This window comes from Podarcis tiliguerta (assembly GCF_965153285.1).
Source record: "Podarcis tiliguerta genome assembly, chromosome: 9".
NCBI lineage: Eukaryota > Metazoa > Chordata > Lepidosauria > Squamata > Lacertidae > Podarcis > Podarcis tiliguerta.
In genome coordinates, this window is record NC_139542.1 from 9347863 (window position 1) to 9370280 (window position 22418).

At 46.1% G+C, this 22418-nt stretch overlaps 1 protein-coding gene and 1 long non-coding RNA gene across 10 annotated transcripts in view; both read right to left on the minus strand.

Annotated features, from left to right (window-relative positions):
- LOC310657754 overlaps positions 1-22418 on the minus strand; it is a 197638-nt gene that overhangs the window by 36947 nt on the left and 138273 nt on the right. The gene's annotated exons all lie outside the window — the stretch shown is intronic.
- Positions 1-22418, minus strand: part of SLC4A4 (solute carrier family 4 member 4) — a 190775-nt gene that overhangs the window by 33132 nt on the left and 135225 nt on the right. For all 9 annotated transcript variants that reach the window (XM_083398253.1, XM_083398254.1, XM_083398249.1 and 6 more), the window contains 7 exons: positions 19878-20035; positions 17103-17190; positions 15161-15315; positions 14479-14592; positions 13940-14114; positions 7374-7507; positions 5928-6199 (listed from right to left, as the gene is read on the minus strand). In XM_083398253.1, coding sequence (XP_083254379.1) covers positions 5928-6199; positions 7374-7507; positions 13940-14114; positions 14479-14592; positions 15161-15315; positions 17103-17190; positions 19878-20035 — 1096 coding nt within the window. The remainder of the gene's footprint in view (positions 1-5927; positions 6200-7373; positions 7508-13939; positions 14115-14478; positions 14593-15160; positions 15316-17102; positions 17191-19877; positions 20036-22418) is intronic.

Genomic DNA, 22418 nt, shown 5'->3' on the forward strand with positions numbered 1-22418 from the left:
AGACACTGAAGGTGGCTATCATATCTCCTTTCAAGGCATCAGTTTTACACGGTAGCATTTGAGAGGTTTTGGTATGCTGTTTCCGAAAAGGATCGTGGGGATGGGGGCTTGGGTTGTCGCTTTTAATGTTGATTATGTATTTTGTGGTTTTGTATTTTGATTTTATTCTGTGAACTGTCCTGAGACCTCTGGATTTAGGGCAGTACAGTGGTATCTCGGGTTACAGACGCTTCAGGTTACAGACTCTGCTAACCCAGAAATAGTACCTCGGGTTAAGAACTTTGCTTCAGGATGAGAACAGAAATTGTGTGCCAGCGGTGCAGCGGCAGTGGGAGGCCCCATTAGCTAAAGTGGTACCTCAGGTTAAGAACAGTTTCAGGTTAAGAACAGACCTCTGGAACGAATTTTGTTCTTAACCCGAGGTACCACTGTATATAAATGCAACAAATAATAATAACCGGCCTATCAGGCAAGCTTTATTAGGACAGTCCTTTGGGGCCCAGAGAGATGAAGATGGTGGCAGGTGGGTGCCAGGAACATAGAACGTGACCTTATGCCAAAGTCAGACCACAGCTCTATCTAGTTCAGTACTGTTGACTCTGAATGACAGGCGCTCTCCAGGTTATCAGAAGGGGGACACTCCTAGCTCTGCATGGGGATGCTAGGGGTTGAACCTGGGTTCTTTCGCACACAGTCTTCTACCACTGAGCTACAGCCCTTCTCAACATGTTCTTAACAGCTCCCATGCAGGAGAAATAGAAGCCGAACAGATCTGGTGAACAGCGGCCAGTCCACACATAGCTTCCCAAGACAGAAGGTGAGGGGTTGTTCCCTTTCACCGGCAACAGGACCAAGGTAGGTGACCCTCTGGCATGACCACAGCAAAGCCCAGCACTTCACAAAACCAGGCTGTGATGCTCAGCATTGGAAGTAAAGGTCTAGATCAGGGACCAGCAAGGGGGCCGGTCCACTGTCCCTCAGACCTTTTGGGGGGCGTGCGTACTATATTTTGAAGAAAAAAGATTCCTATGCCCCACAAATAACCCAGAGATGCATTTTCAATAAAAGCACACATTCTACTCAGATAAAAACACGCTGACTCCTGGACCGTTTGCGGGCCGGATTTAGAAAGCGATTGGGCCTGATCCGGCCCCTGGGCCTTAGTTTGCCTCCCCCTGGTCTAGATAAAGGTGGACCCTGCCTCACTCATGCAGCATCACTAGATTTCACCGGGGGGGGGGGGAGACAGCCAATGCTTGAATGGAAAACTGTAGTTACTTTAAATAGCACCACAAAGCCTGCACAACCTCAGCCTCACAAGCACAGCTCTCACAGTGTTAATACACACTGGAAACAAATCGAGCCTTTTTTTTTTTTCCCTTCCTTACGCTGTTAACGAATTTTATACAAACGTCCTTCAGGTTTTTTAAAACCGCGTCCATCCCTAGGGAAAGTCAACAATAAGCGCGCGTGAGATCAGACGAAGAAAGAGACTTGCAGACTTGCTTTGTTGTGCTTGCTTTCCAATTTCTTTCCTTCCACTACCCCGAACTACTTTGCTGCAGTACTGGCTGAAAACCAGCAGGAGATGCAGTAAGCCAATAATCAAATCTAGCTCCTGAGCCTAAGCAAAGGAGGAGGGATCGTCTCCCACCGCTTATTTCATTCATCAAATGGAATATGAGTGCAGGCACATGTGTGTAAAGGGATTTCAATAGCTGGTTTTAGAAAAGGGCTGCTGTAGGAGTGTGGCTTTTAATAGCTGTTGGATTATCTGTTAGTGACACGCACTCTCACACACACACACTTAATTTAAGCTGTTCACACATTATTAAGCACCTAGTATAGAATTCAAAGAATTAACTGTGGAATGATGAGCAGTAAATGCTGCCAACTTAACCGGAAGAATCTATGCCAGCCAATTCCACCTGGTTTTCTAGATCTTGGAGTGCCTGTTCCAGAGAACAAGTATGTTCCGCAATAAAGCACATTCCTTACATCCTCCCTGGAAAGGACAAAACTGGCAAAGCCATGCGTGGCACCTCAGAGACTAAAGGATTTATTGCAACATACCCTTTCATTGGTGATAAATCCCATTCATCAGATGCAAAAACCAAGATACGGTCATTTTTTTTGCTGGTGCTGCTGCAGTGGGTGAAAATGAAAATGTCTCCCACAGCTTTTAGATCTGGCTGGGGTAAAAGCCAGAACAGGGACATGTGATCACTACTGCTATTTTTAAAGGGGGTTTAGGAGACCTGTGACACCCTAAAGACTGGCCGATTTATTTGAGGTAGGGAGAACCCGTCACCCATCAGGTTCCAATCAGCCCCAGCCAGCATGGGGAGGCACCGTGGGAGTTGTAGTTCAGCAACAACTGGAGGAAGACTGGTTCATCATTCCAGCGATAAGACCAGGGGGAGGGGGTTAGATGGTGTCACAGCACTTTCAGGCAAGGAATGTCCAGAGTGAGGAAGTAGCTATTGTCAAAAGTACACTTAAAGGTAAAGGGACCCCGACCATTAGGTCCAGTCGTGTCCGACTCTGGGGTTGCGACGCGCATCTCACTTTATTGGCCGAGGGAGCCGGCGTACAGCTTCCGGGTCATGTGGCCAGCATGACTAAGCCGCTTCTGGCGAACCAGAGCAGCGCACAGAAACGCCATTTACCTTCCCGCCGGAGTGGTACCTATTTATCTACTTGCACTTTGACGGGCTTTCAAACTGCTAGGTTGGCAGGAGCAGGGACCGAGCAACCCCCGTCGCGGGGATTCGAACCACCGACCTTCTGATCAGCTACGTCTCTCAGCTACTTCTAGGTGTGCACCTGATGAGGCAGTTGCAGCAAGAACCCAGCCTCAGCTTATGCATCTTCCCACCCCCACCCGAGTGTCACGCAAGCAGGCGAAGACTATGCCTGTGTGTAGCCTTCTGCTCCTCCCACTTCAATCCACTCCTGGTCCAGGGAGCAGGAGAGATGGGGCAGGAGGAGGACCACCAGCCTGAACTCTCTCCTTCCTCCTGTACCTGTTCTTGCAGCTTCTCCTGCCTCTGACTCTCGTCTCCTGACTGTTACAGGCTCACCCAGATTACTGTTCCCTTCTTCCAAGTCAGTCTCCAACCCCCAACTCCCTTCTCACGATCAGAATCCAGCCATTACTCCTCAGCTGCAAAAAGCAGTCCCGAAACTATGCCCATTTATCTACACAAGAGTCCTGCTGGATCAGGCCAAGCAAGGCCAATCTAGTCCTGCACCCTGCTTTTACAGGAGACATCAAGGTGCCAATAGGAAGCCTGTAAGCAGGACCTGAGAACAAGAGCCCTCTTCCCTCTTATGATCCCAACTAGTATTGAGAGGCATGCAGCCTCCAATGGTTCAGGGAGAACACCAGCCATTGTGGCAAGTCCCCGTTGATAGTCTTAAAGGTAAAGGGACCCCTGACCATTAGGTCCAATCGTGGCCAACTCTGGGGTTGCGGTGCTCATCTCACTTTACTGGCCGAGGGAGCCAGTGTACAGCTTCTGGGTCGTGTGGCCAGCATGACTAATCCACTTCTGGGGAACCAGAGCAGCGCACAGAAACGCCGTTTACCTTCCCGCAGGAGCGGTACCTATTTATCTACTTGCACTTTGACGTGCTTTCGAACTGCTAGGTTGGCAGGAGCAGGGACCAAGCTCACCCCGTCACGGGGATTTGAACCGCCGACCTTCTGATCGGCAAGTCCTAGGCTCTGTGGTTTAACCCACAGCACCACCTGTGTCCCGTTGTTAGTCTTATCCCCCATAATATTGCCTAGTCTTCTTTCAAAGCCATCCAAGTTAGCATCTAAATCTTTTGGAAGCAAATTCCAGTTTTCCAATGCACTGCATGAAGAAGTGTTCTCTTTGCCCTGTATCTCCCAACATTTAGCTTCATTTGCTTATTTACTTGGTGCATTTGTACCCCACCTTTCCTAAAAGGAGACCAAGGCAGAATACTCTGTGGTCCTTTCCCCTGTTTTGTACCCACAACAACCCTTCAATGAAGGCTAGACTGAGAGACAGTGGCTGGCCCAAGGTCATAGTGAGCTTCATGGCTGAAGCTGGATTTGAACTAGGGTCTCCCCCCCCCCCCCCCCGTCAAAACACTCCAACTACTACACTATGCTGCCTCTCATTATAAATCTAGGATCACAGGGAAGCACTTCTAGACAAAAGCATCTACCTGCCTGCCTTCCAGCAGGCTTGAGGTCCTCTCATATTAAGCACTCAGGCTTCATATTTAATGCATAATGCCTGAAATGAATCCAGGCACAGGCCACCTGACGTACGATAGGTAGCATGCAGAACGGGTCAGGTTCCTGTTTGGCAAGCATGCTGAATGCTCAAGTTTGCTTTGCTCAGTGCCAAACTTCTGACTCACTGCTGTCTCAACGCTGGACATACCTCGCTACTGACGAAAGTTGACTGCCACATATCGTGCACTACTCAACTCGAGCTCTTTGTACTCCCTGTTTCTACCACCAAGGCAAGATTTAATTTTAGTGTCCAAGGACATCAGACCTGGGGCGGGTGGGAGGGATGGGAGGTGGTGAGCCACTTTGTGGAAAAGGAGGGTGGAGATGTTTTAATAAATTATAGTCTGCTGGCTCTCTTGTTTCTCGTACAAAGGATGCAATGCAAGTAAATCATCTCTCTAGGAGCAAATTTTCTTTTTTTATTTAGAAGTGGGTAAAAAGCACCTTGCACGAAAAAGAATGAATCCCTATTAGTTAGTTATCATGTTGGCTCCGCTAACTGGAATTAAATGGATAATGGGTAATGGATAAAAATTTTCATATGGAACCTCTATGCCCGTCAACCCTAACCTGGTAACCTCTAGGTCTTTTCATACCTCGTGCTGCCTTCCCAAAGCTGGATAAGCAAGGCAGGGTCCTAGAGCCATCCCATAGCTGGGAAAGCACTATCTAGGCTTTGGCAAGGAAGCTGGAGGACTCTTGCAGCCTGTCAAGAGCCCATGTGCCTCTTTTCCAAAGCCCAGGGCCTCACTTATGTGGCTCTGGCAAGGCAGCACAAGAGCTGGGGGGGAGCATCAAATGTTGTGAAGGGCTGCCAAAAAAGGCCTCGAGAGCCACTTGAGAGCCAGTGTGGTGTAGTGGTTAAGAGCGGTGGACTCATAATCTGGTGAACCGGGTTCGCTTCCCTGCTCCTCCACATGCAGCTGCTGGGTGACCTTGGGCTAGTCACACTTCTTTGAAGTCTCTCAGCCCCACTCACCTCACAAAGTGTTTGTTGTGGGGGAGGAAGGGAAAGGAGACTGTTAGCCGCTTTGAGACTCCTTCGGGTAGTCATAAAGCGGGATATCAAATCCAAACTCTTCTCTTCTTATCTAGATGTTTCAGACTACAATCCCCCCTTAAGGAAATCAGCCCTGAGTGCTCACTGGAAGGACAGATCCTGAAGCTGAGGCTCCAAGACTTTGGCCACCTCATGAGAAGAGAAGACTCCCTGGAAAAGACCCTGATGTTGGGAAAGATGGAGGGCACAAGGAGAAGGGGACGACAGAGTATGAGATGGTTGGGCAGTGTTCTCGAAGCTACTAACATGAGTTTGACCAAATTGTGGGAGGCAGTGGAAGACAGGAGTGCCTGGCGTGCTCTGGTCCACGGGATCATGAAGAGTCGGACACGACTAAACAACTAAAGAACAACAACAACAATAATCCCCCCTTGATCCCAGCTAGCATGGACCATTGTCAAGGTTGCTGTGAGTATCTGAAAGGCACCAACCTAAGGAAGCATGTTGTGCGTGTTGGGCTGACAATATGGAAGGCCAATACAGGTAGGGAAATTTGCAAGTATTATTAGTCTGTGGGAGTGCTGAAAACCCCACCACGACACAGACAAGTGAGTGTACTTGCAGGTTGCTCACAAGAAGCCTCCCTCTTACCTGGGTCTGGCGGCATACAGGTGCAGGAGTAAAGGGTAATCTGGTTCACTTTAAATTTGGAGTTGATGGGGTAGTAGTCTGCCAATTTGATCATCTTCTTGAAAGCGTCATAGATGAAGATGAAGCTGATGAGAGAGGAGAAGCCCTCTTCCGTGAACCGGGTGAAATACTGGACCAAGAAGCTGGCGTCAGTGGCAACCAGGATAAGACACAGGAAGGCGGACCACAAACCGATCCAGAGGCGGAACTCCAGATAATGCAGGTCATTGTCTCTGCAAACAAAGAGATAACCCAAGTGAAAACAAGAGGCAATAAGGGACAAGGGGGCTGCACGAGAGGGACAGAGTATTCCACAGTTTCAAAAGAAAGTGCATTCGGAAAAGCTACGTCAAGGCAAAGCGTGGGAAGGGGAATCAGATTGTGCAAACAAGGTTCAGTTGGAAGGTTTGTTCTCATTCTTCTACTTAGGGGGCAAAGAGGTGGGCATGACATTGAAGCCCCATCTCCCTAAACACTGGATAACATGCTTGATTTTGCCCCTACACACGTCTTCCACATCAGCTTTTCAGCAGGTGGTGCTCACATATTTCTAGCCTACTTCCCACAGCTATGAGGGCCAGAAACGTCTATAACTAGTGGAAGAGTGAGAATACAAGTTGCTGCATTCAGTGCATTAAACTCCATTGTTCTGCAGAACAACGGCAGGAATGTGCAACGCTGCAATGGCGATTATTCCTCCACAGTGTTAGGAATGAGGTGGGGAAATACGATGCCCGAAAGGGAAGGAACCATGAGCTCCTGTACTATGCATGCAGAAGGTCCTGGGTTCAACTCTTCAACATCTCCACTGAGGGTTGTATGAGGAGCCACTGCAACCAGAAACAGACAATTCTGGGCTAGATCAAGGCTTGGGAACTTTTTTCAGCTTTTTTCCCTTCTGAGCAACCTTCTTCTGCCCATGGTGGGCAGGACCAGAAGCAAAATTGGATGGGGCAACAAATATGAATGCTAACTTTCTTGCAGTTGGGGCTCAACTACTTTGCTGATGATAGACTACAAATGACTCAGAGATCTACCAACAGATCCTGAACTATTTTCTGCCCTGCTTGCAGTACTGGTGTTAAATGTGTGACCAAGTTGAAAATAGCAATTCCTTTGTAGCAGGGGACTTTGGCTTCCAACGAAGATTTCCTTGGTGGAGAAGGAACCAGACAGGAATGCACAGCAGAAACTTGCATTTCCTTGTGTGCAAATCTAGAAATATCCCACAGCTGCGACAGGAAGTGTGATGGTGAAACCTCTCTTGCCCCTCTGTGTTTCATAACTCTACTGTGTTGCAAAATATCTAACTTGCACCAGGAAACATTCACATTACAGCACAGTAGATCCAGGGCATTCTGTTGCAAGCAGCAGCTGCCCGCCATCGCCAGCCTCTCTCTTACTTACTTGCTGAAGTTAAACAGAAGCCTTTCGAAGACCAAGACGGGCCCAGTGCTGCTCAGAATAGTGAGTGGTTGGCCAGCGAAAAGGCAAAAGAGAGCTCCTGTCACTGCGGTGCCCAGAAAGCTTTCCAACACGCCCTAGAACCAGAAGAATGAAAAGAGTAAATGCATTTCAGAAGCCAGTTCCTCTTCCACTCTATTCTTTTAGTACCAGCGATGATTGCATAGGGCAGAATTAACAACCCACAAACCACAGTTCCTTTCCCTTGAATTTGCTGCGACTAACATAAACTAACTAGGTGATCTCAGGCAAATTTATCTCTCAGATTCAGCTCTGTCCCGCATCTACGCTTTGGGAACAACAATACTTACCTTCTGGCTTGTTGGTAAGGATTGCAACAAGATAAGCACTGAAAAACACTTTGAACACCCCAAAGCACTAAACAAATTATATTATTATTAGTAGTAGTAGTAGTAGTAGACGTAGTCAAAGCAGATGACCACAACCCAATGAGTACAAGAGTTATCTTTTTTGGCATCTGAGATATGGCCATGAATATTGAGATATGTACAAATTTAATAATAATAACAAATAATAATAACCACAAACCATTTCCAGCACAAGCTTAGGATGTCACCATATACATATTAAAATTTAACAGCAAGAGGAAAATCAGTAATGCTGAGGAGATCAAGAGCTATGTCTACCCTCCAAATGTTCGGAAACAATAAAAAGTCATCCTTAAAAAATTAAGAAATTAGCTTAGAATCCGTAAAACATGAAAAAAACCCTAATATTACAAGATTGGCTTTCTCTGCCTAACAGCTTCTAAATGTTTGAGAAAGCAGCAGATGGGCGATTTTAAAGCTTCTCCCAGCCACCCTGAGGAGTAGTAACATACTGTAAAATAATTAAATTCACAACATAATGGAAAGCCAGAATTCTGCAAAAGTGAAACTAAACCCTGCCCAATTGCTCCTCCTGGCCGAGTAAGAGGAGGGGAGAGGTGTGTGCAAGCCCAACACTTCACACACGGCTGGCTAATAATAATAATAATAATAATAATAATAATAATAATAATTTGTTATTTGTACCCCGCCCATCCGGCTGGGTTTCCCCAGCCACTCTGGGTGGCTTCCAACAAAGATTAATAATGCATTAAAATGTCACGCATTAAAAACTTCCCTGAACAAGGCTGCCTTCAGATGTCTTCTAAATGTCAGGTAGTTGTTTATCTCTTTGACATCTGGTGAGAGGGCATTCCACAGGGCGGGTGCCACTATCGAGAAGGCCCTCTGCCTGGTTCCCTGTAGCTTTGCTTCTTGCAGTGAGGGAACCACCAGAAGGCCCTTGGCGCTGGACCTCAGTGTCCGGGCAGAACGATGGGGGTGGAGACGCTCCTTCAGGTATACTGGACTGAGGCCGTTTAGGGCTTTCAAGGTCAACACCAACACTCGGAAATGTGCCAACTAACACTAACCATGGTTTAGTGCTATGTATGAATGCGGTTTTTACTGTCCATTTTAAGGGTGGAAGCTTTCAGCTCCAGTTTCAGAGTTTTCACCCAGGCAGGAGGCAACTTTTAAACATATTTCACATGCATTTTCCAACCATGGGCAAGTGTTTCATCAGAAACCCCTCTACTCGTGCAACTTCCCCAACCCATGAATTAGCGTGTCCAGCAGGAGAAGGGTTTTTGCAGAGTGAAGTTCAATTTTTAAAAGAAGTTCCTTCAAGTTCCTTTGTCTTCCCATAAACATGGCTTTGTTACACACTGCGGAGCAAACAAGCCTTATGCTGTGTGCCATGCAGCAATGTCAAGAATGTAGTTCAGCAGGTCACAGATACCAACTTTTGTGGACACTATAATTTCCTTTTACAGTTTGTAAATATGCGGAATGAATAAAAAAGTTACTTGATAGAGCCTCCAGGACCTGCACAGAATATTTATGTGGGGTGAGGGGAAGAAGAAAACTGGAATTGGATGGATTGCCTGACCTTATTTAATTAAACGTAAGCAAAATTCTTAGCAGCAGAAGTTATAAAAAGCAATAAAAGAGAGAACTACATTGCTGAAGGCACTTGGAAGTGGCCAAATACTGCACATTTCAGAGTCCTTGGCTGGCTCCTGTAGATGGTAACCGTGAGTGAGGCCCACATCCTGACCCCTTGAGCAATAATTTTCAGTCTGTTTTATGTGATCCCAAGGGCTCCTAAACTCACCTCAGTCACTTTTAACACTTTTTTTTTACACATTCAAATGATAAATTCAAAGGCTAAAGGCCTATTTGTTACTCCTATTTATTAACAAATAAAAATAAATTCAATTCTGATTTACACAATATTCTATTCTATGTCTAAGGAGATATTCTATGTCTAAGAACCCTGCTTTCTCAGAAACACAAAGCCTTGATTCAAGGACTCGGAAACCAAAACCGCCAGTCATATTAGAAGCAAACATCCTCACTCTGTGTTACAGAGTCAAAATCCTGCACATAGCAATGATAAATGCCTCAAGTATTTCTGAGCCAGTGCTAATAGTGAACAAACTACTACAAGAGGAATACAATACACCGAATTGTAGCACAGTTCCTAAGAATCCACTTTCTTCAAAACTCTTGTTTGCAGAGATAAGGGAAACGTTCCACTGCGTCAGCAAATGTAAATAGTGTAGTTTCATTGAACACAGAGAGGAAAGAATGCAGTTACAAATTGCACTGACCCAGTTCAAGCAAAGCTCTGTTTGTTGTGGAGGCTACACACAGCGAGGATCACAACTGCTTCCTGCTTTACCCAGTGGAAATGCCTGACCTAACTCTGGGCCAGGTGGACTCTCACCTATGAGCATAATGTTTGTATATGGACTACATGCATGCAACACTCAACATTTAACAACCTGGATGTGGTTGTTTAGCTACATAAAAATCTTGGAAATGACTGTGTGATTTAAATATCTGTACACTGGATTTTATGTGTGCAGGCCACCATGAAGATACTACAAGCACACATGGACTGGCCCTGAATGAGAGACAGTTGCGCCCAGTGTGTGTTAGTGGGGTGCAGTACAGCTCTCCCACTATGCTGTTGCGCTGTTCATGTTCATCTGATCCAGGTGACTGATGCAGAAATCTGACTCTTCTGTAATGCTACATGTGCCACTAATTTTGTGCCTGCTTTCCATTGTTCCATTTTCCTGGCTCCACCTCTTTCTTGTTGACCAGACTGAGCCTCATGAGCTGCTCAGACTTTTTGAGTATGTATCTGTCACGTCCCTGGGGTCAGACTCCCCTTCTTTGGGGCATGAAGCCAGGGAGTCAGTGGGAGAGGGAACTGCCAACAGTCCAAGTTGCATACAGTAAACCAGAAGGTGCTTGTGCAAGAGGAACCCACTATGGTTCTACCTCTCTGGCCCAAGGTCATGTTGACCTCCTCTGACTCCAGCACAGAAGCCCTAATGGAACCACAGTCTTCCCTGCTCTGTTGGAATCAAAGTAGGCCCATTTAAATGAAGAGGTTACTCTCACAGAAAGTTACACCACCTCTTATTTCAGGCTCAGTTGAAGGGTGACTGTTGCTGAAGCAACATTTGAGCCCTGCTCATATGGAGGATCTAACCTGAGCCCTGTAAGGAGCTGTCCAGGGTGCTACTGGAGCCTTGCCTCTGTACTGCAGAGGCTGCTGATCAAAACAGAACAGTTTTCTGTGAAATCCAGTTCCAGGCTTCCTTAAATCAGCTCTCCATGCTTCTCTGGAGGCAGTGGGTGGTGGTGAGGTCTATAGACTTGTCTGCTTGTCTGGCTCTACCCTAGAGCCCAGCCTGCTTGACCTCCTTCCTCATCTGTCTGCCTATCCTAGATAACTAACACTGGATCCAACAGACAGCTTGAAGTTCTAACTTTGTCCGATTTTACTGGGATATCATTCACCAAAGACTAGTGAGTGTTTTTGGTGGCACTCTACTTTGTGTGGATTCGCTTTTGGCCTGGGTTGGGGAACCTGTGGCCCTCTAATTGCTGCTGAATTACAGTTCCCATCATCTCTGAGCACTGGCCATGCTGGAGCTGATGGGACTTGGAGTCCAACAATCATCTAGAGCAGTGGTTCTCAACCTGTGGGTCCCCAGATGTTATTGGACTACAACTCCCATCATCCCTAAGCTCTGGCCTTGCTAGCTAAGGGTGATGGGAGTTGTAGTTCAACGACATCTGGGGACATCTGGGGACCTACAGGTTGAGAAAGGCTGATCTAGAGGGCTACAGGCTTTAGACCTTTTCAAGATTAATTATTCCCCATAGTTCTGGGGCTGAATGAGCAGCTAACTGAATTGGCTTTTTGCTGGATTCCAGGAAAACAGCAGCATTAATAAAACTCCACCCCTCCCTGCCACATATACACACACAACAACAACAACAACAACAACAAAAGTAGGAAGAAGAGAGATCGCGGTTTAGCACTAGTCATTATCTCCTTAGTTACTGTGCCTTTCCTCTCCCCAAATGCACTTCTCTGAGCCCAGGGCAAAGAACCAACTAGCTCATTTTCTAGCCCTGGCCAAGAATTAATTTCAATGCTGCTTGACTATGATTTCTGAAGGTACAATAACCTACACTCAGAACTGACACTTCTCATGCAGGGTGATTTGCTCTGCATAATTCATTTAAATGTCAAGGAATTTAATATTTCCACTGAACGCAAAGATTGGAGGGGGCCCGGGGAGGGAGCCACCCTAGTGTACACACACACACACACACACACACACACAACAACAACAACAACACAACACAACACAACACAACATCTAGCTGAAACTAAGCCAAATGTAAAAAGGGAATGTGTTATAAAAATTGAAGGTTAGTAGCAAAGCCTCACAGACCAGGAAGCTTTGTTCGAGGTAAAGAAGCCAGAGAGTTCTTTGTTAAGCTAACTTCCTTCATTTTGAGAACAAATATTTGGCCAGTGATAGGGAGGCGAAGGAGGCATTCACAGTACTTGACACTGATTTATTTCCCCATCTCCTGGAGTTTCATGTAAGCAGATGAATTTTGTTTAGATTTGCAGCAGACTCAACGTGGAACTGAAAAGGTTTCTTTTTTTCCACTCCATGCACGCCAGCAGGAAGTTTCTTTTTTCAAAGGCAAATCACTTTCCATGGATAGCCTCCTTTGTTCCCTTCTGGTGGGAGCATTGGGAGCCTGATTAAATCTATGCCGAGAATATGACAGGGCTCAATACAGGAGTGCTGTGACATAGACCCAGAACCACTTCCGAATATCAAGGTTCAGTCCTAAAACACATGATGGATTTGTAAAGTGAAGAGTGATGGGTCAAGAGCATGTGCAGAGTGCATTCTGTGCCCCTGATTAAACCACAATAGCACACGGCATGCATAGGATATGAGGAAGTAGTGGATAGCATGGTGGGACTGTGCTAATCACCTGACTTCCCTCTACACTGTTGACAAACACCAGAATGGACAGCACTAGACTTTCTCTGCCAGCGCATTTGCACTGCACTGACTTCACTGCCACCTTGCCCCTATCTATCCCAGTATCCAGTAGTGACGCAACCTGCGCCAAGTGAGCAACGCAGCCCCGCCATGTTTGTTATTGATTAGGAAGCTTTCCTGATCAGGAAACGTACCTTCCCAATACTCTCGAATCATGACAGCACTCTCTTTAGAGAATCAGCACTCATTGATCTCTACCTGGTGCTGATTAACCTAGTTAGAGTATTGTGGCCAATCTGGGCTATCATCCTTAGTGCTTGTTTGAGTAAATATGTCTGTTTTGCTCTTGCAAATTGTGGTGTTACTGATCTCGTTGGCATATACAAGATTGCTTATAGCATTTTCGTCCCGGTGCCCTGTCCACTTTCCTCCAATATCTGATGCATGCAAGGTCTTTCAAGTTGCAGCTGACGCAGCACAGGTTTTGCACCATCTGAAACTGCTGCACGGGTGCAATACCCCAAGTGTCTCACTGGACCAGTTTAAAAAAAGGTAAAGGACCCCTGGACAGTTAAGTCCAGTAAAAGGCTATGGGGTTGCGGCACTCATCTCACTTTCAGGCCAAGGGAGCCGGCATTTGTCCACAGACCTTTCGAGGTCATGTAGCCAGCATGACTAAACCGCTTCTGGTGCAACGGAACACCGAGACAGAAACCAGAGTGCACGGAAACACCGTTTCCCTTCCTGCCACAGCGGTAGCTATTTATCTACTTGCACTGGTGTGCTTTCAAACTGCTAGCTTGGCAGGAGCTGGGACAGAGCAATGGGAGCTCACTCCGTTGTGGGGATTCAACCTGCTGACCTTCCAATCGGCAAGCCCAAGAGGCTCAGTGGTTTAGACCACAGCACCACCCGCTTCCCTGTCACTGGACCAGTGCAACACCATGACTCACAACAGGATGCTGGCGCAATGACTTTTGCATCTCATATTTGTTTTGTTTTTCTTTGCACAGCAGATCGTAAGGCTGTGCTGTTTGAAGCAGTCGTAAAAAAAGAAAAAATCTGTTTTTGACCAAGCCCAGACTACTGCAGTTGCAGAAGTTTGCTCTGAGCCATGGCTCACCTGCATGTTGTCCGTAGCATCTCCCAGCAGCCCCCCAAAAGTGATGGCGTTGGTTACAGTAGCCAGATAGATGAAGAGAATGGCAGATAGGGCTTGGATGTTGAATGCATCATAGAAGTCGCTGGCAAAGAAAGGGGCTTTCCTCTTGATGTCTTTGATTAAACCGCCACAGAATCTAGCAAGGGGAAGAAGAAGAAGAGTTTGGATTTGATATCCCGAAGGAGTCTCAAAGTGGCTAACATTCTCCTTTCCCTTCTTCCCCCACAACAAACACTCTGTGAGGTGAGTGGGGCTGAGAGACTTCAGAGAAGTGTGACTAGCCCAAGGTCACCCAGCAGCTGCATGTGGAGGAGCGGAGACGCGAACCCGGTTCACCAGATTACGAGACTACCGCTCTTAACCACTACACCACACTGGAGAACCATGAGCCACAATTACATGAGTCAAGGCACAAAAGGAGAATCTGGAACCGAGAAGCCTGTGTGCCAATGCAATCGAGCGAGATGCCCTGTATCGGCGCACAAACTTTTGTCACTTACCTGCCAGTTCGTTGCAACTCCTCGCAGTCCCCGTGACCCCCACCTCCATTTCCCCCGTCGTGTGGAGTGTCCCCGTTCATCTGCAGATTCTCACCACCCGAATACATGTTTTTCCTGAGCAGAAAGAAAGAAATGAGAATTCAGCTGGGCTTCCATATATCCAGGATCTTCGGCCTGTGACTTTGGGTGCCGCAACTGTGATGTGGCACGTGGCATTACGGCGTGCCATTTTAGGCGGCGAAACTTTAATTACTGCAACCATATCCAGTGACAGGGTCTTAAAATTTTGTGGGGTTTTTTTAGTTTTTTGAGGGGGTGAGGAATTCAGATATGCTACTGCTTTTGTGACTGGACAACATTTAGCTTGGCAAGTCTAGGTTTGGCGAAGAAGCACATAAATTGCTTTCGGAAAACCAAAGAATTTTAATTTTACCTAATGAAAATGTCGGGTCATACTAAACAAATAAGTACGTATAACTGCAAGTATTTGGTAATCATTTTTACCAATGAATTTTTACCTATGAATTTTACACACATTTTATTTACCAAGCAAAACCAAATTCCATTAATTTAACCAAAATACCCCAAGTCCTGATACAACCTTTTTTGGCACACCTCGATTCTGGAATGTGAAAGTTGAAGAAGTTGGCATGCCTTAATGTGGCATATGCACCTCTCTTACCTTTTGTCTGAAGATGGGAGGGACTTGGGGGGCTCTATCCTGATGGCAGGGTCCCACTCCCCCGGGGGAAGCACAATAACTTCATCCAGGAACTCATCGATCCCAGCAATCAGGTCCTGTCTGTCTTTGGCTTTGTAGGCAATGTCGTGGAACACCTGCACATAGGAAGGAAAGGGAAGGCTGCCATCTAGCAAATCCTTCTACAGGTGCACAGAAAGACGCCTCATTTATGAGGTCATCCTCTTTGTCCATCTAGCCTGACACTCTTCTCTTCTGCCTCGCAGCAACTCTCCAGGGCTCCAGGCTGTGGTCTTTCCAATAAGCTGTTACCTGATCGTTTTAGATGTCGGGGATTAAATCTGCAGTCCTCAAAGTCCAAAGCACATCCACTACCCACTGAGCTATGGTTCCTCCCTGTTATGGAGCACTAGTCAAATTGCCACTAGCCAAACTGACAGATTACCTGTGGCGATCACACAGGGTCTCCGTACGTTTAATGGTCTATTGATCCCTGTGCCACCACTGTGCTCGCTTCCCCGCTGCCACCAACCCGTTACTCTTGTGTAAAACACTGAGTCGAGACAGTTGCTAAAATTGAACCAAATAAACAAGTTTATTTTATAAGCATTAACAAGTTTATGGTTTCTCAGATAATATGCCTGTCAGTTTCTTAAATTTCGTTTCTTTACCGGCCTATACCTTCCTAATACCTTCTGACTGATTATATCAACTGTTTGACTGACTCCTCTTAACAGATTCTCTCACTCTCTCACATCAGACTAGCCCAACCCACAGACTTATCCTCTCTGTCTCTTCTAACTCCAGACTGACTTCTCAACCACCCTAACTCGAACTCCTTCCCTTGGGTTCCCATTGGTTAGTCATTTTACAATTAGTTAACCCTTTCCTTATGAACCCAGTATGATGTCACACACCTAGGAGGGCAAACGCCACATTACCTTTTATTCTGCAGAGCTTTTGCTTAATGGGAGAAAAGCTGGCAATATATTTTCAGCAAAGGAGGAAGCAGCAGAGGGGTGCTTAACTTTTCCTGCAACCACAACTTTTCAGTGCAACAGTTTCCCAGGCTACTCCTGCTGCCCCTGCAGCTGGGTTTATTTCTGGTCTCTGAACCAGCGGTGCAGCTTTCCTGGAAATTGTTTTACATTGGAAAATGTTCCTGTGCAAATTAGTTTAATTGGGATTGCAAAAATTTCAGTTTATGTCGGGTGATTACCTGATGCCCTGGAGAGTGATCTAATTAAGGACGTTTAATTTACCTGTATTTAGCAAACACTTGAACAACCAAGCTCAGCTAATACTGCATTTGAAGTTGGTCCTTTTCGCCTGTTCATTGCTACTAATGAAATTATGGGACAGAGAATTTTCCATGGAAAAATAAAGCACTGGAAAAGTTTGCTCCCCAATCCCACACACACATCACTGCTCTGAACCTAGCTGGAAATAAAGTGGGTGTGAGGAGCTGAAAGGGGAGTGATAGGCAAGAAAATTACTCATCAGCCACCTGTTGCCTAGAAGTTACCTCCATACTGCCATTTTACTGATGTTTGGTGGAAACCTGTGTTCAAAGACACAGGACAACCACCGTCCCAGGAAGTTCTGCTTCTAGACAGGCAAGATCGGTTGCTGTTTCCTATCACTTGATGGCAAGCTGAACACTTTATCCAATGTAATGCGTGGAACAGCCTTCAAAATCTCCCATTCCTGGAAATTCGCAGAAGACTGCCCTGAATATTTCCTGGAAGTATTGCAAGATTGGCTCTTTTGAGGCTGTGGCTAGGAAAGCGAAAGCTTTTATCTTGTGAACCACCCTGAGAGATTGTGATGAAGGGTGGTAAATATATAATAATAATAACAACAATAATGCAAATATCGGTTAATGCTAAATGAACTGCACTCAGCAACACAGAAGGGAGATTACCTCATCAGACATCAAGGTAGCGATGGCTCGGCCAATCTCATGGTACGATTTAGCTTTGCCTTTGGGACCCAGCAAAATGAAGAGGAACCTGACCCCCAAGGAGGAAAAAGAAAGAACAAACAAATATTGTCATGATTCATTTTGGAAAAAACCAACACGGTAATATATGTACCACCAGATTAGATAAAAGCAGTGGAGCATGGAGATTCATAGAATTTGAATCAGTTGGACATTAATAAACAACAAGAAGATATAGCAGAACTTGTTATATCATTAACGTCAGAAAAAACTTTAATAAAAAAATCTTAACATCTGACAGTGATCCAAGAAAACTGGAAGGCTATGAATCATGGAATTGTAGGACTGGAAGGAACCCACAGGGCCATGTGTTCAAACCCTCTGCAATGCCGGAAAAGCGCTTCTCCATCAGCCTGCTTAATTTGGTTGGGACCAAATCCCTGCTTAAGATGAAGTGGCCGATTCTAATAATCGCTTATCCCATCGGGTATCTACAGAACTTTAATGTAACTGAATTTTGCTTATTTCCTCTTCCTTTTCATTCTTCCATTTTGTGTCATGTCTATCAGACATTCCGGCATGACCCTGTTTTAGTTTGGCATGCTGCATAGTTCATAGAATCATGGAATCATAGAGTTGTAGTTGTCTTTTAATAATAGAAAACAGGATCAAGAATAGGGAGGGAGGGAGGGAGAAAAGGCTCCTTAACTGGGAGCTGCGGGGAGGTGGGGACTTCAGTCTCAGCAACTGTTTCATGGGGGCAAGACCAAGCAGAGGTGAGCTGCTGTGCTCATTAGGCCTGGCATTCCTGTGCAGATCCTGTTTTTGCTAAGAAGGAATTAACTCCAACTTGCACAGTGTGATTTATTGCTGGCTCTCTCTTGCCTATAGAGAACACTTTTTGTTGCTGCTGTTGTTCCTTAGTTTAAAACTGCAGTTTTCTTAAATATGAATGCATGCTCTCTCTTCCCTCTCCCCCCCCCGACCCTTCTGATTTAAGTAATGCTAATACAGTGGTGCCTCGCAAGATGAAATTAATTCGTTCTGCGAGTTTTTTCGTTCTACGAGTTTTTTCGTCTTGCGAAGCACCAATGTGTACTGACGGTTTCCCATAGGAATGCATTTGCGGTTTACAAAAAAAAAAGGCGCAAGACGTTTCGTCTTGTGAAGCAAGCCCATAGGGAAATCCGTCTTGCGAAGCAGCTCAGAAAATGAAAAACTTTCGTCTTGCGAGTTTTTCGTCTTCCGAGGCATTCGTCTTGCGGGGCACCACTGTACAGCCATTAGCTGGGATGCAGGTGGTGCTGTGGGTTAAACCACAGAGCCACTTGCCGATCAGAAGGACGGCGGTTCGAATCCCCATGATGGGGTGAGCTTCCATTGCTCGGTCCCTGCTCCTGCCAACCTAGCAGTTCGAAATCACCTCAAAGTGCAAGTAGATCAATAGGTACCACTCCGGCGTGAAGGTAAACGGCGTTTCCATGCGCTGCTCTGGTTCGCCAGAAGTGGCTTAGTCATGCTGGCCACGTGACCCAGAAGCTGTAAACCGGCTCCCTCAGCCAGTAAAGCGAGATGAGCGCCACAACCCCAGAGTCGGTCACGATTGGACCTAATGGTCAGGGGTCCCTTTACCTTTACCTTTAATACAGCCACTGACTTGAAAAGGCTCCTAATGTTTAAAATAACATTTGTAGAAAATACAGATGCTTTTTTTATTAAGTATTTTAGGGACAGAGATTCCGAGTGAGCAGAAAAGACTTTTTATGTATGTGACAACAGCAGCGAGTATTACTGGCCCAAAGAAGGAAAGAGGATAAGGTTCCAGTCAAAGAGGAGTGGCTGGCAAAGATGATGGACTATGCCGAAATGGCGAAGCTGACTGGAAGAATCAGAGACCAGGATGAGAAGAAGTTGAAGAAAGAATGGGGGGAAATTATAATGTCTTTAAGAGAACAATGTAAACAACTAAAAACTTTGGCAGGATTAGATTAATACTTGTAAAGTACAAAAAAAAAAGGAAAAGTTAATAATATTTATACTGAATTGGGGGGGGGGGATAAGCTGGAAGAAAAAGGGATTGACAATGAAAACCAGAGAAGGGCGGGGGGAGGTCAAGGGATTCCGAGAATCCAAAATGTGAAGGTGAAGGTTTAAATTGAAATGTGTTATGTAAAATTTTTACAAAATACAGTGGTACCTCTGGTTGCGAACAGGATCCATTCCGTTTGCAACCTGAAAAGAACACAACCTGCGTCTGTGTGTCTGTGCATGCGTGAGTCGCGATTCGCCGCTTCTGAGCATGCGCGTGATGTCATTTTGCGTATCTACGCATGCGCAAGCGGCGAAACCCGGAAGTAACTCTTTCCGGTACTTCTGGGTTGCCGCAGGATGCAACCTGAAAACATGTAACCTGAAGCAATCATAACATGAGGTATGACTGTATATTAAAAAGAAGAAGAAGAAGAAGAAGAAGAAGAAGAAGAAGAGGAGGAGGAGGAGGAGGAGTTTGGATTTGATACCCCACCTTTCACTCCCTTTAAGGAGTCTCAAAGCGGCTAACATTCTCCTTTCCCTTCCTCTCCCACAACAAACACTCTGTGAGGTGAGTGGAGCTGAGAGACTTCAAAGAAGTGTGACTGGCCCAAGGTCACCCAGCAGCTGCATGTGGAGGAGCAGGGAAGCAAACCCGGTTCCCCAGATTACGAGTCTACCGCTCTTAACCACTGCACCACACTGAAAAAGAAAAGGCTCCCTTACCGGGTAGGTACAGGGACTTCTGTAAGAGCACCGAGCATAACTGCCTGCTGCAGCCGAACGAAGGCAATGAAAGGGGCTTCCAGGAAGTCGACTTCTCCCACCAGGACGTTGGAGGCCTCGGCGTCTCGAGGTAACTTCTTCATGAACTTGTTCTTCAGCTGCGTGGGAGAGAGAAGAGACACGGGCGTCTCGTCAGAACGAAAAGGCTCTTGTGGTTTAAGGCAAAGAAGTTTGATTACGGCAGAAACTTCTGTGGGCTACAGGCCACTTCGTCAGATGCATGGAATGCAATCTTCAGTCGTCAGGTATACAGATTTACCACATTTTCCCATGTATGAGACAACTTTCTAAAGTCAAAAATTGGGGGTTATCTATACGTGGAAAAAACACGGTATATGCATACCTACGGGCATGGCTGGGTGGGGAGGAGGTGGACTGCAAACAGTGAGGTCTGATGGAAATGAAATGCAGAAAAGTACAAACAGTGATAATTAACAATAATTCCCAAGTATAACTCACAAAACAAGATTTTTAATTATTCATTTTTATTTAGTGGATTTCTATACTACCCTTCATCATAAGATCTCAGGGCGGCTCACAGAAGAAAATGCAGGACAGAAACAAGTAAATAGTTAAAACAAAACAAGAAAACAGTAATCCCTCTCCCTTTCCCATAGACAGATGTAAAAGGCTGTAGAATACTAATCAGCCAAAGGCCTGGCTGAAGAGGAATGTTTTCACCTGGCGCCTAAAGATGTATGGCATGAAGGTGCCAAACTGGGGAGATCATTCCACAAGCAGGATCCCACCCTCAATTCCTCCAGTTAACACCAACACGTAAGTTTGTAATATATGCAATTGTATCTACTGGACAGTTCAGATATACTGTTTATTATTAATTTACAAATTGCCTTTTACCCATAAAAAGGTAAAGGTACCCCTGCCCGTACGGGCCAGTCTTGACAGACTCTAGGGTTGTGCACCCATCTCACTCAAAGAGGCCAAGGGCCAGTGCTGTCCGAAGACACTTCCAGGTCATGTGGCCAGCGTGACATCGCTGCTCTGGCGAGCCAGAGCCGCACACGGAAATGCCATTTACCTTCCCGCTAGTAAGCGGTCCCTATTTATCTACTTGCACCCAGGGGTGCTTTCGAACTGCTAGGTTGGCAGGCGCTGGGACCGAACGACGGGAGCGCACCCTGCCGCGGGGATTCGAACCGCCGACCTTTCGATCGGCAAGCCCTAGCCACTGAGGCTTTAACCCACAGCGCCACCCGCGTCCCTTTTACCCATATGTCACTGCAATTTAATAATGGCAGCACACCATAATGGCCACAGCAACAAGAAGAGCGCCCCATTTACGTGTGCGGTATTACGCAGAAGTGCCCGAGCTGAATTTCTGTTTGGAGGTAAAAGCAGAACTGGGGAAGGAGGCAAAATGTTTGTGGAATGAAATACGTCCCTACCATCACCTTGATAGATTGCTGGTGGAAACTGCATGAGGAAAAGGTCTAAATTTCAGAGTAGCTTAAGGTGACGAATTGATCCTAGATGCTCCAGTGAAGGGCAGAGAAGTTTCCACTTCTTACTCTTTCTTCTTTGAAAAGTGCAGCTGGAAGGATATTCCAGCTGCAATTATTCATCTTGTCCTTAGTGTTCTAGCCGACACAACATGCGTGACATTCTGCAGATCCCTTGAGGATAAATCACGAAAGCACTTTGCTTTGGAAATCCCACGCAAACTGAGAACATACTGGATATATTGTGATGCCTCCATCTCTTACCACTCGTACCAAGTCTCCCCCCTGGAGGATTTCACAGACTACCTGGCATCACAAAAACACTGTGTCCAATTATGCAATCTTGTGGTCCACATACCCAGATGTTTAAAAGGTCAAGGGACCCCTGACCATTAGGTCCAGTCGTGACCGACTCTGGGGTTGCGGCACTCATCTCATTTATTGGCCGAGGGAGCCAGCGTACAGCTTCCGGGTCATGTGGCCAGCATAACTAAACCGCTTCTGGCGAACCAGAGCAGTGCATGGAAACGCCGTTTACCTTCCCGCCAGAGTGGTACCTATTTATCTATTTGCACTTTGATGTGCTTTCGAACTGCTAGGTTGGCAGGAGCAGGGACCGAGCAACGTGAGCTCACCCCGTTGCGGGGATTCGAACCACCGACCTTCTGATCGGCAAGCCCTAGGCTTTGTGGTTTAACCCACAGCGCCACCCGCATCCCTACCCAGATGTTTACAGGGTCCCTAAAATCCCACACCTATTGGGAGATGCCTAAAATGGTCATTGCTTGCAATCCATTTTAATTACACAAACCTAAATTTCCAGTATGCGCTCGATGCCATCCCAAAGAATATTATTGTTGTTGCTGTTACTTGTTGTTATATTTGTAAGCTGACAGTATAAAGGCAATCTGGTACTAAAAGATAAAGCAACAACTGCAGAGCTGAGAAACTGCTGTCGACATGCAGGTATGTTTTGTTAACAGAAGATGTTAGTCTTTATTGAATAATCTCCAGCTGTCAA